General features: G+C 42.6%; 1 protein-coding gene across 1 annotated transcript; it reads right to left on the bottom strand.

Moving 5' to 3' along the window:
* Nucleotides 1-13,217: 13,217 nt before the first annotated feature.
* Nucleotides 13,218-16,623, bottom strand: LOC146548255 (uncharacterized). Its single transcript, XM_085266248.1, has 6 exons — nucleotides 16,550-16,623; nucleotides 16,357-16,428; nucleotides 16,139-16,257; nucleotides 15,995-16,055; nucleotides 15,810-15,904; nucleotides 13,218-15,374 (listed from the first exon to the last, which is right to left on the bottom strand). The coding sequence occupies exons 1-6, from the start codon at nucleotides 16,583-16,585 to the stop codon at nucleotides 14,393-14,395; spliced, it is 1,365 nt and encodes a 454-aa protein (XP_085122374.1). The 5' UTR covers nucleotides 16,586-16,623; the 3' UTR covers nucleotides 13,218-14,392.
* Nucleotides 16,624-17,606: the final 983 nt, after the last annotated feature.

Raw genomic sequence — 17,606 nt, 5'->3', positions numbered from 1 at the left:
TGTGAGTGCTAACATTTCTATGGCATATGCAAATACTTTAGACAAATCCCACAGTTGTCTATATTTGTATATTTGACAGTTTAATGAAGCATTTAGAAATCAAAGGTCAGATTAAAATGCTGTATCACAATAGAATGTGATATCACACAATACAATATTTTTAATATCACACACAGCATGAAAGCTTGCTAGTGTATATTATAAAAATATTACAGTATGTTGGTATAACTTTATCCCCTCCTAGTTTTTAAGATACAAATTTTGGCCCACACTGATTTGTGATCATATTCCTCTGTCCACTAAATGAAGATGGAGGCTCTGCTCTTTATTTCTGTGTTTCTCTGGAGAATCCTGGTAACATGATGGCTTTCTGTCTCTAAACACACACGAGCTTAACTCCGAATGAACATGATCAGAGTTCATTGAACCAACTCTGATCAGTCTTTTCTAAGGGTTTCAAGCCTTTCTTGTTCGAGCCTCTCTTTGTTGTTGCTACAGTTATGTGTAATTATTAATAGTATTGCAGATGTTAGCCTCTGCCTGCAGTGTTGATGTGGGTAAAGGCTTTAACCATGGATTAGCGGCAGGTCCCAGCTTGTAAATTGTGGAGCATTAATGCCCACTCCAGCTCCTATAACCAAATATAAACAGTTGGGATGAGAGTTAGCTCAAGCCACTACAACAGCCAGCAAGAATGATCTGTTCATGCTAGCATTAACAGTGCCTATACACATAGCGACACACGGGGGAGGGGCCTAACTAATAACCAAGATGACTACAGGCTTGGAGGTGCTAAAAGTCAGATATACCAGGAGCAGTTTGGGCTTTAGAACAAATTTTGTGTAATTATAACAATATGTAATTTAGGACCTGGTTACATATGATGCTGCTGATTTTTTAAATCTAATTTTTACGTTGCATTAATTTCTTTTTGTCAGAGAGGGAATCAAACAAGTTCTGTTTTCTCGAATGAATCCCACTGTTATTTGTTTGTCCTACCAACAGGGATGTTTACATGGTATTCATGACTGCTGCACCTGATGACTTTCACAGCTTGAGGACTGCAAACATTTCCCAACAAGACATGAGTGGTGGGGTGATCGTTGGTATTCCTGATCAGGTGAGGATCTGTTCCCATCAAACCACCAAAACCAGTTGTTCAGGATGTTTACAGGATGAAGAATCCCCAGTTATTCTTTGTGGTTGGAATGTGCCTACATGTGGCTGTGTGGGATTCTGGCTTACTTTAGGGTCAGAGCAGTTGGTATGTGGAGCAAATACTGACACAGTCAGAGTGGGCAAACCAGCAATAGGCTTGTTGTCATACCTGGAAGTCTGAAAGCTCCCGATGCTGGATGGTCTTTCTAGTTTTTAATGACAGGTCGTCTAACAAAGCTTCCATGAGGTGCTATAATGGAGACTGTCCTTTTCAAGGAGTTTCTCATGTCTTATCCTACTTTTTTCTTTTTTTTAATTAACAGGAGTGAGAATTTGAAATCCTCTATATTGACATGATTACATTTCTTCTATTAAATGAGAAGTACATTTTGAACACAGTATAGTGAACACAATATCCAAGAAGCTAAATCTGGTGAAATGGTTTCTTTAGCTGTCAGCTTGAAAGGCTGATTGGGGTATTTTTGTCACCTTGCATGCGGGTGGCATGGACACCCGACTCTTGTGTGCATTTATCAAAAAGCTTGGATGATTTTGAAGATCAGTGGCATTCAACTCATGATCAGCGTTCAAGTTTTCTTAAAATCTTGTAACATGATAACTGGAAAGAAGACAGCTAGGATTTTCAAACTGATCCATAGATGGATCTACTATGAAGCTGAGGGACAGCACTGCTTAAAAGATCCTTTTTAAATGACTCCAGCTGTCTGATTTAATGAGACCACGTGTGCTCAAGTTTCCTGCTCTGACTCGGCCTCAGAATGTCTAGAGGCAGAAATCAAGCACACTCAAAGGAAATAAGCGTATCAGTGGGCATGTGCTCAGCACGCAGAGTGGGAGTGACTAAAGGTGCCACTGCAGAGCATCGCAGTTGTTTCGTGTGATTAAGTTGTGTGTTTATGAACCTGTGAGTGTTAGTCCTTTTGGCAGGATGACTCGCATGAAGCTGTTATAATTGTTTGTGCATGTTAAAGTTATGCCTCAGTTCTTTGATACCATGTTGGTAGGATTATTTGGCACTAAGTTAATAGCAGTGGCTGTAATCTCCCGCAGTCATTACATCCAGCGGTATTACAAATAAAGGACTTTTCTATTGTTTAGTTTAACTGTGGCTAGCTTGCCATGTCCGTGCCTTATGATTGGCAATTTGTATGACGTGCTATTTAGGCAATATATGAGCTATAGTGACCCCTTGTGGATATTGTGAGATATTGCTGTGTTGAGTACATTATGTTTTCAATTGTTTTTCTAGTTATTTGTGACTCTACTAATGATAAAATTGCCTGTTTCTGTTTCCAGAAAACCATTGCTCATAGTCCCACATACTATACAATGATAAGTTCAAGTATGGCTGTACCTAATTTGGATTAAGCCTGGCAAGCACTTTGATGTAAACATTTCTTCTGTGGGACTTAAAGACAGTTAACCCAACTCCTGGACTGCTGCAGTCTTCCTGACAGAAAGCTTAGGCCAGGCTTGTATGCCCAGTATATATATTCTATAACGTGTGTAACTACTTCGTTTAGTTGTTTTTGTTTGGATTTAGTTTAGTTGTTTTTCTTTTCAGTGTATTTCAGTGTCACTAATTTGTGTAGTGCTCACTCACATTTTCAACTGGAAAAGACCTGCAATAGAAACGTATTTAGGAGCAAACAAGTGAATGAAAAGTTTGACATCATTAAGGCCAAACAGCACCTAGTTTTCAACAAAAACACATAACATAAGAGCAGCAGTGACGATGCAGCTGACACACATGAACCCATTTAAACTGGTCCCAGTGTTTTTAGCCTAACTTGAGTCTTGAACCATTGGGGCAAATGAAAAATTCCAGCAGTTCTTGAAAGCAGCAACTCTGTGCTTTTTTGTGATGTTAGGGACATTATGGTAACTCGAGGCAGAACACCATCCAAATCTTGGTAAATAACACATGAAAGAACAAAACAAACAAACATGGTAAAAAGAAGCCAAACGTGTGATAACATTGTTCCATCACGCTCACTCACTATTCTCTCAACCTTTGCCTTCACGGGGCTGCTGCAACAATGTACCTGGGATTACCGTAATGATGCAAATATTAATGAAAAGTGCAGAGTTGCTGCTCTCAGGAATCATTGGACTTCTTTTAATTGAGGAAATGGATCAGGAGTTACGGTAGTTACAGATGTTTAATACAACCCTAGAAAAGAGCTTTCTGTAGTGCTGTGTGATACGGAAAGATTTTTTATGTATCCGATACAAGTAAATACAGGGCTGATATGATCTCTACTTTTTAATGTGGATGATGCATCATCAAAATGCCAAATTGTTTACATTTTCATGACCTTTACGTTGTTTTTTAGGGGGCTTCATCCTAATGATTATTAATGAGTTAAAACCGAGGACAGAAATAATAAAAGGATTTAGTTTGTAGCCCATAGTTTAAAAACAGTAATCACACATTATCCCTTTCTTTAACAGCAACACAAAAGGATCATTATATTCCATTAAATCTGAGCCATATTATATTCAGTATATTTATTTTAATTTCAGTAAATGTTTTTATTTAAATGACATGTTTCAGTGAGATAAATGTGTTATTTCAAGGTCGTTGCATCATTTTTACTTTTCAAGTTGGCTAAAATAAGAATTAGCCAGTTGCACTTTAAAGTAATATAACCAACATATCGCCACAGTTATCTACCTGCATATTCTTCAGAGCATGCTTTCTTGCATGTGACAACAAGAGACCTCTCGGTTGTCTGGTGGAGCATTTAGCGCCTCGCTACATGTTTCCAAATCGGCATTTCTTCTCAGTGAAAGCTGTCCTAGAGAAGTAAAGCAAGTTTGTAAGTTTCTCTCTCAATGTTTGTAACGCATTCCCACGTTAAGCTTAACAACCGATATATGGAGCGACTGCCGCGCCTCCTCTCCCCCTCCCTCTCCTGCTGCTACTTCAATCATGAAACTAATCAATGATCAGCTGATCGCAAGTTCCGTCTCTCTTGTTTGTTTCCCACTTTGCGCCAGAAAGAGGAAACCAGCAGATAAACCACAGCAGCACGTTTAAGCTTGATAAGCTGTTGTTAGAATTTATTTAATATTACTTTAATGCCTAATGCTATAAGTAGCTGACAGCTGGTAACTGTGCAGGGGCGGGTCTAGCACGGTTTTGCCAGGGGGCCAGCTGGGGCATTAACAGGGAAAAGGGGGGCACAAAGAAATACTTTTCTTTCTTATTCTCGTTTAAAATGTCTCGCTTTTAATAAATAATTATCTGAATCTTATAACCAAAGTTTTTATCTAACGTAAAATTTATAGAAATCTAATATTGTATATAGTAACTATTAAGTCTAATATATACCCTAGTAAGTTATAGTACTTTTTCCTTTGGGAAGATACCATCTGTGCAGTCTGCAGTTCTGTTGAAGAAAGATGTTGAATCTATTTAATTGTTGTTGAAAAATAATTGATTTCTGTGCATTTTTTTTAAACACATGCATTAAATTAAAGTCGATTATGTCGATTAAGCACCACGAGGCAGAGGGTGGGCGATGGTTCCCTTTAGTTTTTTTTTTTGCTGGGAGTTTGCAACCCTATTAGTTAGGTTGTTTAATATTTCTGCTAAGTACTCTTTAAAATACCAGAATAGGGAGTGATAGGTTTTGTATTGTTGATTGTCATTTATGCTTAGAAATATTTACTTATATATGCTTAGAAGTATATAATCATTTGTAGATTGAAAGAATGTCTCATTCTAGGAGGTCTGTAACAACTCTGTGTAGCATGAAGAGGGGGGTGAGTTCACTCCCCTACAGAGGAGAGGTCGTATCTTCTTTTGCTGATTTATGGTATAGCAAACACACGTATATCTGTTTAAGTATAAGAGCCTTTTGTTAGATGGACCCAGACTTCTGGCACCAGCTTTGGGGAGTCTTCACAGGGTCACATCTTGACCTCACACAAGTCAGACACACACACACACACACACACACACACACGCAAGGTACTCTTTGTGTGTATGTAGACGTCATATGTTAATGAACCTATGCATATTCATGTAACCTCAATAAAAGAACAGTGGTACGGGAGGACGGACGAGAGTGACTGGGGTCAAGCGAAGGAATGGCGCTTTGTCCGGTCATTTCTCCCGTGCACGAGAAACATGAAGTCTTTGCCTACTTGTGTCTTGCTTTGCAGTGTAATTATATTGTCTTCAACGTTCCAGCGGATGGGTTCAAGCTACAAACCTATCAACAGAGATGCACATCACCTAATATGCTTAATTGGTAGTAGGCTTTCGAGCCTATACAGCTTGGAGTAAGACAGCATGCATGAAGAGGATGATGTGGACAAAATACTCATTTGCCTAATAATTCTGCACTCCCTGTATGTGTGTGCGTGTCCAGGGTTCAGCTGAGACAGTGTCCTTCGCCCTGCCAGGCTAAGTAAACAGTCTTCCAGCCAACCCAGGTGGCCTTGCATGGAATAGGAAGGAACAGACTCAACACAGTCGTTATCAGGGTGTTTTTGTTCGGCTCCAGCCTTGAGCCCACAGCTGGCGCCGAGAGGGTCTCCGCATAAGTGATGGTGCTTTTTACTTTAGTGCAAACAGCTCATATGAATTTCAAAGCAGTTCTACAGTCCAACACTGGTCTCTCAATCTCCCGTTGGAGAGCCGCGAGCTTCGCCATACTTGCGTTCTGTGATGTTGTCATTCTTGTGCTCAAGGAGCCGATTCTGAGAACTCACGGCAGTGTGCCTCCCCGAGATGTCATCCAATTTGCGCCCAGAGATGTTATTCTGAGCGAGCCCTTCCGAGATGTATCCAGTCTGCAGTCAGAGATCTTATTCTGAGTATTCACAGCAGCCGTAGCCTCTCCAAGATCTTATCCGTGCTGACTCAATGAGCCCATTTTGAGAAACTCACGCCTCTCCCATCGTTCCAATCCCAGCGGGCAGCCTCGTGGGGGTTTGAACAGCCGGTTCCGCTTTCTCAAGCCAGCTCCGATCAGCTAGAACCCTGTTACCATGGTTCCGAATAGGTAGATATCTTCAGCACGCAGACTCACCCGAGCCCAAACTTCTCGTTGAGAAATTGCATTTAGGGACCAGTTTTCAACAGGACAATGACCCCAAACACACCTCCAGGCTGTGTACTAGAAGAAGTATACTAGATGGCGGCGCGCACAGACGCAGCGGCTCTATGCTCTCCACTTGGGTGCCTTTCTTTTTTGTTTCTCCACTTTTTCTTCTTCTTTTGTTTTCCTTATTGTGAAGCCAAATTTTCCTACAACCATCTGGAATTATGCAAGATCGGATATAACAGCCAGATCCCCATTACCAGTGATTATCAGAGGGTGCACAACATCCCCCCGGAGATAGCGAGAACATCGGGTGCTCCGTGGATTGTTATCGGCTCTGCCAAGAAACGCAGGCGGCGGAAGGAACGCAAACAAAAGCGGGGATGCCTGTCGGGCCTGCTGGCCAGGCTAAAGAAGCAGCCTTTCAAACCACCGCTCCCGAGCATCTTTCTGACCAGCGCACGGTCGGTCGTCAACAAAATAGACGAACTGAACCTACTTCTCGCCGCACAGCCAATCGTCCGTGACTGCTGTGTCCTGGTCGTCACGGAGACATGGCTCACTCCGCGAGGCTCCTGCCTACGACAGCCGTAACGCTCCGACAATCCATCAAGCGGTGGTAGCTTAGCAAAGTCGTACTGAAACATCTGACAGATTTTCGAGCGCCGTGCACATAAAATCGTTTCGAGGTCAGTAAACACAACCAGAGTTCATACATAAGGCACACGGGGTTATAAGGGGCTCTGTCGACTTTCAGAAAAATCAAAGGATTGATTTTAAGTGCGCCGTATTTTCCAAACAACACGGTAATAACGACGGCCCGCTAGCATGCTCTACCAAAAATAGTGCTTTGTTGTGTATCTGACGGACGAAAGCTAAACCAGTTCCACACCACTGAAGCTGCAGCATTTTTACAAACCAGTTCTGGTTCATCCGTTTCATTTAGCGATCCACTTTCGCTCTTCTCATTCTGCGTCATCATCCAATTCCACCTGTGATCTTGTGTCACCATTGCTCTCTGAGCTTTGTGTTGCTTCTTCTGTCACCTGACAAATAGGACATACATGACAATAAGAATAAAATGTGGAGCTGCTTCAGTGTGTCTGTCACTTTGTGCAGATCTTGACTGATCAGTAATGTTTGTAGGCTGAGTGCATTTTTAAAACAAGTTGTGCAAACTGCACTACAAGGTGGAATATTTGCAAAATCATAACTATGACCTATGAATACGTCAGTGCCATTAAGATGAAATTCTTGTGTCACCAACATTTTAACGTTAGACATATAATTCTAACAGCCTCTGTAAACTAATATCCTGGCTGCTCGAGGCTGCTGTTTTCTCTGACAGCTTCACTTAGATTAGAATTAGAAACGCTGCTCTGAGACTGAGAGAACTAACAGTGCTGCATGTTGTGCTGTTAGTTTCCAAAACACGTTATTCATGGTTACATACAGTTTTAGACTGATGTGGGCCAAAGCCTAGCATAGCCTGCAACGTTATTGTGACGGACACATTTTATGTGTCAGACCCAGGACCCTGAGCAGTTATGGACTAATATTATAATGTATGTATTTTGTATTGCTGTCCCTCGTTCTCCCTGCTTGTAGACGTGTGTGTGTGTGTGTGTGTGTGTGGCCCTGGCAGGTGATTGGCCACACCTGCAGCTGATCAGGCCTGTCGGAGGAGCTATTTGAGAGTGTGGTGGAGCTCTCTCCGACGCTGGATCATTGCGTGGCTTCACGTCAGTCTCTCGACCAGTTCCTAGTTTGAGTCTGCTGCATTATTGTGTGTCTGACGGCTTCCTCTCTCTTATGTCCCCAGGAGTTACGGGGAGACGAGAGGACAGCGAGCACGGGGTGCTCATCACGGAGAAGCGGAGACAGGAGCACTAGCACTGGGAAGAGGACACGTCACGGGAGTCGGGAGAGCACGGGATTTATTGTCATGTCTGTCCATCGCTGTAAATAAACGCACTGCTTGTACATAGAGCACCGCGCCTGTGTCCTCCTTCCCTACACCCCCACGGTCTGCCAGCCAGACCGTGACATTATGAGTGAACTTGGCTTTAAGTGACTTACAGGTTTCTCTGAAAAATACTTTCTTATATCCAGGTTCTTCCTCTTTGCTGCCGTCCTCCTCTCCTCCTGGGAGCGCAGGCTTGCCGCTGCTAAAACTCAACGGAGCTCCCTGAAAGGTTCAGCCAATCACATTGGCCATATTTGTCACATGAGGTAGGACTCCAGTACAGGACGTAATTTAACTCTTTCGGCACCGCTGGGTGAATGAGACGTTGACAGATTTTTTTTTCTTCTTTCTATCAGGTTTGCTTTTCTTTACTCGAAGAGATCAAATTATTGGTGAGGACAATTCAATAATCGCTGGATATTGGTGGGGACATGTCCCCTCCGTCCATGCCAAATCGACGCCCTTGCCCGAATCGATTCAATCCATGATTCGATTCGATTCGATTTGGGGAAATTTTGCCTCAGACAGTCAGCAATATTATAATTTAGATCATACCCCCCCACACACACACACAGCCTTATGGGTACAGTAGTCTCCTGCTACACCTCCTTTTAGCTAAAGACATACTTCACAATGACTCACTCAGCTCACAAGAACAGGAATGCAGAGCATTATCAAACGTTAAAATGATACACATCTCTCACTTGTTCACTTACATTTAAACGAAACACATAATTGTAAACATCTCTAACAGCCTAAGCCAGCTTTGAATAGGGCCTGAATGGATAACTTCAGAGAATTACACATCCAATCTTACACGAGGGCTCACCGCTCGACCAGATCTGGTAACAGTCCCTGTTGGTGTGAGGTGGCTCCTATTTCTCCTTAGAAAACCTGTCTGTCTCTACCACATAAGATCTGGGAGCACTGGCAGGTCCAACTACTGCTCCAGTGGTTCCTTCAGTAGTAATCTACACCTTCTGTCCTGACTCTATGTCTGCGGTTGTAGTGTTTTGCCTGCTCACGCCTCCCCTCCTCATCCTTCTCGCGAAAAGCCTGTAGGTCGGGCCACTTTGGCACCAGCTTCGCAGCAGCTTGTGGCAGAGAGGTACGCAGGTGTCTCCCCATGAGCAACTGTGCCGGTGAGAGCCCATGTTCCAGTGGGGTGGCCCTGCACGCTAGCAGTGCTCTGCTGTAGTCACAGTCCTCTCAAGTCTTTAATGGTACGATCAGCGCGTTCTGCCTCCCCGTTGGCTTGGGGGTACCTGGGGCTGCTCGTTTCATGTGTGAACTGGTACTCTTTAGCAAAGTGCTTGAACTGTTCTGATGAAACTTGCGGCCTGTTGTCCGATACCACAGTCTCGGCAACTGCATGTCTTGCAAAGGCCTCTTTTATAGCATTAATAGTGACCTCTGCTGTTGTGTCTCTCAGTTCACCAAGTACCAACGACCAGATTTGGTGTGTGGTAGTAACAGGCAAATGAACTTTTTTTTTTTAATGATTTGAATATATATGAATGCTTGTGCATAAATACACAAACAATACACATATGCTTTCATGCTTTCAATTGTGTCATTTACGTGATCTAGGTCAGCGGTCTCCAACCTTTTTTGCACCACCGACCGGTTTATGCCCGACAATATTTTCACGGACCGGCCTTTAAGGTGTCACGGATAAATACAACAAAATAAAACTAGTACCGAAAAAGAAGATTTATTCATAACACACGTGAAAAGACCCAGGAAAACCGAGTTAATGATAAAAACGATAACAAAATAACGCTGAAAAGCGATAAAAACCCTGAAAACCAGACATTTCACACCTGGGCCCTGTTTCAGAAAGCCGGTTTAGTGCAAACTCTGAGTAAGTATACCCTGAGTTAACGAAAACTCTGGGTTTTCGGTTTCACAAAGCGAGTTTAGATTAATCCTGAGTGAGTTACTATGACGACACACTCCGTGAAGCTAACCTGCCCCCTAGCAGGTTTACTACAACTAACCCTGACTGTCTCCGCCCCTTTGTCGGAAACCTGACAGTAGGAAGTGTCGGACATGGCGTGCTCCTTCCTTGAAGAGCCAGTAGATCGTGAAGCCCAAATTCTCCGCAGAGCTCTCCGCCGGGAGAGAGTGATCAGAGCGCGTTTGGACATTTTATCATTTCCTGATGATTTTCTGTGCGAACGTTACCGTTTCTCAGCACAATCTATAATTTATTTGAATAACATCCTCAGGCCATATATTACGCATGTGACACATCGCGGACATGCTCTCAGTTCTGTACATATTATTTGTATTGCACTTCGGTTTTTTGCAAACGGGAGCTTTCTGTATAATATTGGTGACGCTGAGCACGTTTCCAAGGCTACCGTCTGTCGGGCAGTCAGGAATGTTACAGTTGCACTGAAACGTCTCCTGTACTCGTTTGTGGTGTTCCCCGGTCACAGACCCACAAGATTTATCAAAGAGGGATTCCACAAAATTGCAGGTATCAGGATGACCAAAACTTAATGTATGATGTGGTGATACTTGAACTACTACTTAAATTTTACATTTATTTTCACGGTTCCCAGGCGTGATTGGCTGTATAGATGGCACTCACATTCCAATCATTGCTCCTTCAGTAAATGAAGGAGACTATGTGAACAGGAAGTCTTTCCACAGCATTAATGTACAGGTACATAGTTCCCTGTAGCATTTCAAACTAACAAATTATTTCATCATAGTAATGGATGCTAATTTGTGTTCTCTGCACTGTGAAGATCATATGTGATGCTGCCAACATTATCACAAATGTGGAAGCCAAGTGGCCAGGCTCTGTCCATGACTCACAAATATTCCGTGAATGTACACTGAGCACAAAATTTGGACATGGTGAGTTGAAAATACTTTAAAATATATAAAGACCAATTGCTTCAGGGACATTTGAACTGAAGTGTATCCTTCTGTCTTAGGAGAGTTCACTGGCTACTTGCTTGGTGATAGGGGGTATCCATGTTTACCCTATTTGCTTACCCCTTACTCTGACCCTGAACTGGGCCCACAGCAGCGATATAATCTGGCTAATTGCAGGACAAGAGCCAGAGTTGAAATGACTATCGGAATGCTTAAGGCCCGGTTCCAGTGCCTGCAAAGACTCAGGGTCACCCCAGAAAGGGCATGTGACATTATTGTGGCATGTGTGATTCTTCACAACATTGCCACAATTAGAGGAGAACACTGTCCTTCTGAACCAAACATCAGCAGTGATCCAAACCATGAACATCCTGACCCTCCCACGGACATACAAGATGGAAGAGCAGTCAGAGACACCATATGTCACAATCATTTCTTTTGACCCATCACCTCAACATGTTGAAAGACGAATAAACAGATTTTCTGTTCAACTGGCTTTATTGGTCGCCTGTATTTCCTGTACACAAAGTATTAAAAGATGTAAACCTCATAAAGTGTCTCTGTTGCTTCCTCCTCTGTAACAGCTGTCAATGTTTCTTCATTATTTTCCTGTAGTAAAGAAATAAACAACATTGCTGTTCTACTGTAAACTCATATAATCTGTGGAGTATTACTCACAACTGCATGTTGGTCTGGCTCAACAGGAGGCTGCACCAGATGCAGTACACCACCACCATCAACTGATAGAATATGAGGTTTATACAGGTCACTTATAACTTACAAGGGACCAAATGGCAATTAACAAACATACCAATCACCTTACACTTCATTGTCATTATGCTCTCAAAGACAACCAAGACTGAGGGAAGGCAAAATCAGTAGGAAAATAACTTCACTACAAAATAATTCATTATGGTAAAGAGTTTATCAAATGAATGAGCAGCACTGCAAAGGTGACTGTGAAGAAAGGATGTATGCACATCATGTATTATTTTGAATTTACCCCCTATGTAGGCACTTGTGTCTTGCGGGGTTATTGCCTCAGAGGATGTCCCCGCAGAGATGCCTTCAGCCACAGGGCGCCCACTGTTTTGGCTGAGGGCCAACTGCTCAGCCTCTGTGAGTGGTGGTGGTGGAGGACCCCCACCTGTTTTTCGGGCCTCCGCTTTTTTTCTGTTGGCTATAACGGGTCACATTTGAGCATACAGAGTAAGCAAATATGTACTTGTAATGTGCTCAGATAATTTCAATAAGTGCTTACAGACAGAAAATTAATGTAGCCTCTAACTGCAATTGATTTACATCGGACAAACAGACCAAGCACTATGGCTCATAATACAATTACACCTTACCTGTTTGGACTATATTTTTATATTTCATTTTTACTTGCTGCCAGGCACGTTTGGGGCCTGTTGGGTTGCACCTGCGCTCACATCACGTCACAAAATAAAATGTATAAAATAACAAATAAAATAACATATGATAAAATAACGTGTTAAATGGGTGGAAATCCCTCGATCAATGTTTATATTAACACTCACGCATTGACTCTGTCGGCTATGTTTTGCCATGCATGCTCCCTTTCTTTTGCAGCTGAGGCTGTGTTACTTTTTTCCGCGGAATTTGCATGTTATCGGCATATGCTGCCATCAGAATTTCGGCCTCAAGCGCTGTAAAATACATTGACCGCGCCTTCTTTCCCTCTGTCTCCATGGTGACTCGCTTAATCTGTGCTCCACTGATCAGGGCTTTATGTATCCTCGTCCGCGCGCTTCACTTGGGGTTAAAGCAACTCCGCGTTGACTGAACTACTTGTTATCAGCCTTTCTGAAACCGAATATTCCGAGTTGGACAGTTCGGGGTTACTCAACCCTGAGTATCGTTTTTCACTCTGAGTTTTCTAAACCGGCTTCCTGAAACAGGGCCCTGAGCCTCAACTCTCGCGGCCCGGTACCAAACGACTCACGGACAGGTACCAGTCCGAGGCCCGGGGGTTGGGGACCGCTGTTCTAGGTAGCTCTGTTTTGGAAGTTCAGTTCAAGCTAGAAATGTGCTTTGGAGTTTGTACGTGTTTTGTCTCTAGGGGCCACCACATATATTTCTATTTACATTCAGGTGACAGCAATCCATGGATGGTTTCGACATGCAAGAGGATATTTTCCCCGGTGCCCAGCGGGAGAAGACACTGCTTGCGATGTCGATGAGGTCCTGTGGCCAGACCCCAACAGACGGCGGGATCCATGAGCCCACGTATGCACAATTGTCATGATTTTTTGTGTGTACAGTATAGTGTTTTTTCTATTACTGTATTATGTTTGTGTTTTGCTTTATCTGAATTCATGGTGCTGCAGTGGACAATATTGAGTAGGCCTATTTGCTTTTTTTGGTTGTTTGTGTCTCCTGAAAATGTGCCTTCAGAATAAACAATGACAATGAAAGACTGCAGTGTTTTATATGAAGTAGACTAGTGTGTCCCCCTGATCTGATCTGCATGTGATGCAAGTATGTGTCATTTTGTCAACAGAGTTACATCTTGACAGAGGAATGTTAGGTTTTGACAGCAGAGTTTCAGTTTGGCACAGATGTGAATGGTATATTTTGATGTGTCATGTTTACTTGTGTTTAGAGTTTTGGCACAATGAGCGACGTTTTGCAAAATGTGTTCAAGCAACGGGCAAAAACTGTAACATGTTTTTCACCAAAGATTTCAGCAATTATAAAAATTCAACTCAAGCTATTCAGCTATTAGCATTCACACTGCATTTTCTACAGGAAGTACATTTTATATACCAGTTTCAGTTCAAAGTGCATTAAAAATAATAAATAATTATTAAAAATAATACCATCAATATGTTACTGCACTACACTTACTGGACTTGTGGAAGTATTTTGAGAACCATAAGAGATTCTTACAAATGTTTGAAAGAAAAAAAATCTTTAACATAGCTGGAGACTCGTGTAGAAATATGAATGAGTTTATAAAGTTTCTGTCATGGTGTGCTGTGACAGGCAGGTAGTAGGACCCAAACACAGGACTCTTACGTGGAATGAAACTTGAATCGGCAGCTTTTATTGCTGGAAACTCAGGTGGACTCAAGAAACTACAAACTAAGAAACAAGAACTAGGAAAACAAATCAGGAACTATGAACAAGAATCAAGTAAAGAACACGGAGGAGAAAAAACACCCAGCCCACTGAAAACTAAAGAAACCCCCAAAAACATGAAGAACAATCATTAAGGAACATATTTACATATTTAGAGTTACTGCAACACCAACACTGGGTCACAGCTTCAGTGTCAGTCGGTGACTTTTGGTCTGCAACAGCAGCAGAACAGACTTCTCAGTCTTTTGAAGAAGCCCTTTTTCTTCTTCTTGATCTGACGGTCTTCGGACTTCATGCTGGCTTCAGGTTCTGGAAAAGGTTCCTCAAAGGGAACATCAGGAACCGGCCCAATTTCAGAACAAGATCCGTTGATCATATGATCTTCACCTTCAACACAGGATTTGGACTCGCCATAGGGTTCCTCACAGGGAGCGTCGGGCTCTGCAACACTTTCTGACAGAGCTCCTTCAATCGTAAGGTCTCGAGTACTCAGACTGGATGCCCTTTCAGAAAGAAGTTCCTCACAGGGAGCGTCGGGCTCTGCAACACTTTCTGACAGAGCTCCTTCGATCGTAAGGTCTCGAGTACTCAGACTGGATGCCCTTTCAGAAAGAAGTTCCTCACAGGGAACGTCGGGCTCTGCAACACTTTCTGACAGAGCTTCTTCGGCTGGTGGAACATTTGCCACTGAAAGGCCGTCAGAGGAGCGCTCACCATTTGTGCTCTTCACATCAGGACTTGAAGGGGGCTCAAAGATTTCACATATCCGGATCCTTGCTACATCAGCAATGGTCTTCAGCAACAGGGGTGCAAAGTTTGCAACTTGGATAGACAGAATTTCTTCAGGAAATTTCTGTCTAATCTCCGTCAGGATGCTGTCGACCAGATCGTCTCGGATAGAGCGGGTGAAGATGGCCTGTGTTTCCATCGCCGTGAGGCTCTTGGAGACACGATCTAAAGTGGCCTTGGTGACACTGGTGGAGAGGATACTTAGACTCTGGGAGGCCATGTTTAGGAGGGGACGAGGAGGAAGCTCCCAGAAGCCCTGGAGAACGCGGGGAACTACCTCGACCACTACCTCCTGCGCGGTGAGCAGTTTGCTGTTAGGCTGTTCCTGCTGCTTCTTTTTCAGGATTTCAACGTAATCCTTCACCGCGCTGAGGAGTTTAGGTGCTCTGTAGAAAAACATGATAAGAGTTATCTGTTAAACATATTCAAAGCATCATTTAAATATTGAAACACTGTAGCTGGACTGTTAACCCTGTAACCACCTTTGTAGCATACATGAGTTTCTGAGACCTCGATCTCATCAACATGATCAATACTTGCTATAATTTCTAAATGTTGTGGACAAAACTCTTTTTTAGTCTAAAGTTAACATTGTCGTTAACACAAAGTTGCCAAAAACACCCAGTGTATCAAATGTGATACAAAAAATAAATACACAATAAAAGTAAATCATACACAACATGACATAGCAAAGAACTCATGTGTGGCTTTTGTTTAAAGGGTTGATAAACATCTCAGTTCCAAAGAATCTGAATTTTCTGGCTGTTTTTTGATGGGTTGGGTCTTACAGGGTTAATAACTGTATGTTACATGTGACTCACTGAAATTTAGGAGGTACGGCCTCTGGGAACTGAAGAAGCAACCTGGCTTCAAATTCAACGTCCCTCATTTTATTGCTGACGTTCACCGCCCACACCTGAAACAGAAAACACATTTACAGTGCGCTTATGTGTAAAGGTTATGTGCACGTAATGAAAAAAAAGTCTTGTGGGTTTTCTCGTCTTACCAGCCTTAGAAGAGGTTTGGCTTCCTCTTCGTCAAAATCCTCTAACTCAAACTCCCACAGCCTTCAAAAGAAAGCAAAGCAGAGGTTTTCTCTCAGCACTTACACGTCATCACAAACAGACTTTCAGGTGTGACAGTAACTCACTGCTCTCTGAGCGTCTCCCTGCTCTTCTCCACCAAAAGATCTCTCAGATCTTCAGCAGTGAGGTTCGGTGGAATTAGATCTTCCTGCTGAAGTCTGAGAAACTCCGTCATTATCGCAACCTAAAAGTAAAGGAGACATTTAATCACCACCACTCTCAGGTCCTCAGAAATGACCTGATATTTTCTGTCAGCTTTGGTTTGCATGAATCTGGGTCTAACCTGAGCCTTGTAGCCCGGAAGATACCAGCAGATCTTTACAGCTGTTTCATAAATCGGTGTGTTGAACAACACCTGTCAAAGAAATAGCAATTTAGTCATTGTTACTTAAAATGATTCTCAGTTTGTCAACTTTTAAAACGACATCAAATTCTTCAAATTACTGAAATGCAGTAAAAGCAAAAGCGTCACATACCCTGATAGGCTTATAGATTCCTTGACTCTTTTCCATTTAAACGTGTTCAAATCAAAGTCAGGAAGAAAAACGTCAAGTGCTCTCCAACGATGGCGTACGGGGGATCTGGACCTGAAAATGCTCTCAGCTCGGTGGTCTCGCACAGATGAGCTCTTTTGACAGTCTGATGTTTATTTATGAATGCAGAATTTCTTGAGCAGTCACCATGGAAACTTGATGCAGCTTCATGTTGTTAAATTAAAAGTAAACACTGTGTATTTTGCACTACACTCCACTAAACTTATCATATAAGTAAATAAAGTGTGGGTTAGGTCCCTCCTGTGGAAAGAGCCACACAAACCGATGGATCAGAAAAGACAAAGTCAGCTACAGCATGCCTTTTCATATTATGTGCCTGCTTATCTCCATTTCTTTACAGTAGATGGGAACTTTTGCAGTAAAGCAATGGCTTACAAACAGTGGACTGTGGACTAATGCAGACATCTGAAGCCTGACAGCAGCTGGTATATACACAGCTTTGGACAAACTGGCCCTTTAAACAGCCCAGAGGAAGAAGAGACCTCTGCGTTATCAGTGCAGCCTAAAGCACAATAATAATAATACTATTAATATGATTTTTAGAGCAATAATGCCCCAAATACTGAAGTCATTAATTACACATTCATCATGCTTCACAGGAGGTCAGGAGTGACCGATGAACGTGATGCTACATTAGAGTCTGTCCTATGAGTTCAGCAGGAGGAGGTGAACCCACAGCTGGGACCAGTTCTCTAGTGGGTCCAGTATCATACTTGTGTTCATCCTGGTCTGAACCTGGTCAGAAGAACTGACTTCACTTTTGAAAATTCAATACTTATAAAAGGTAACCCCAAACAGTCTACAACGGCTGTTTTCTGTCCACCGAAGCAAATTTGATTGACGAGGTTTTTGTACCTTCACTTCTCCAAAAAGCAAATAAAGAGATTAAACAAAGATTTACTGAACGACCGTCAGAATTCCCAGAGCTAACGTAGATCGCTTTATGCTCTTGAGTCAGGAGGGATAAGAAAAGTGACTG

The sequence above is a fragment of the Mchenga conophoros genome, linkage group LG23 (genome assembly GCF_057382185.1).
Source record: "Mchenga conophoros isolate Kocher_MC1m ecotype Shallow Benthic linkage group LG23, M_conophoros_male_GT1.1, whole genome shotgun sequence".
NCBI classification, from domain to species: Eukaryota; Metazoa; Chordata; class Actinopteri; order Cichliformes; family Cichlidae; genus Mchenga; species Mchenga conophoros.
This window is presented reverse-complemented; position numbering and strand designations above follow the sequence as displayed.

Coding starts and splice junctions, on each gene's coding strand:
- LOC146548255 (XM_085266248.1), bottom strand. CDS start 16,585: ATGGAAAAGAGTCAAGGAATCTATAAGCCTATCAGG. Junction 16,429..16,549: donor GAATCTATAAGCCTATCAGG/GTATGTGACGCT, acceptor TTTCTTTGACAG/GTGTTGTTCAACACACCGAT. Junction 15,375..15,809: donor GCCGTACCTCCTAAATTTCA/GTGAGTCACATG, acceptor GTTTTTCTACAG/AGCACCTAAACTCCTCAGCG.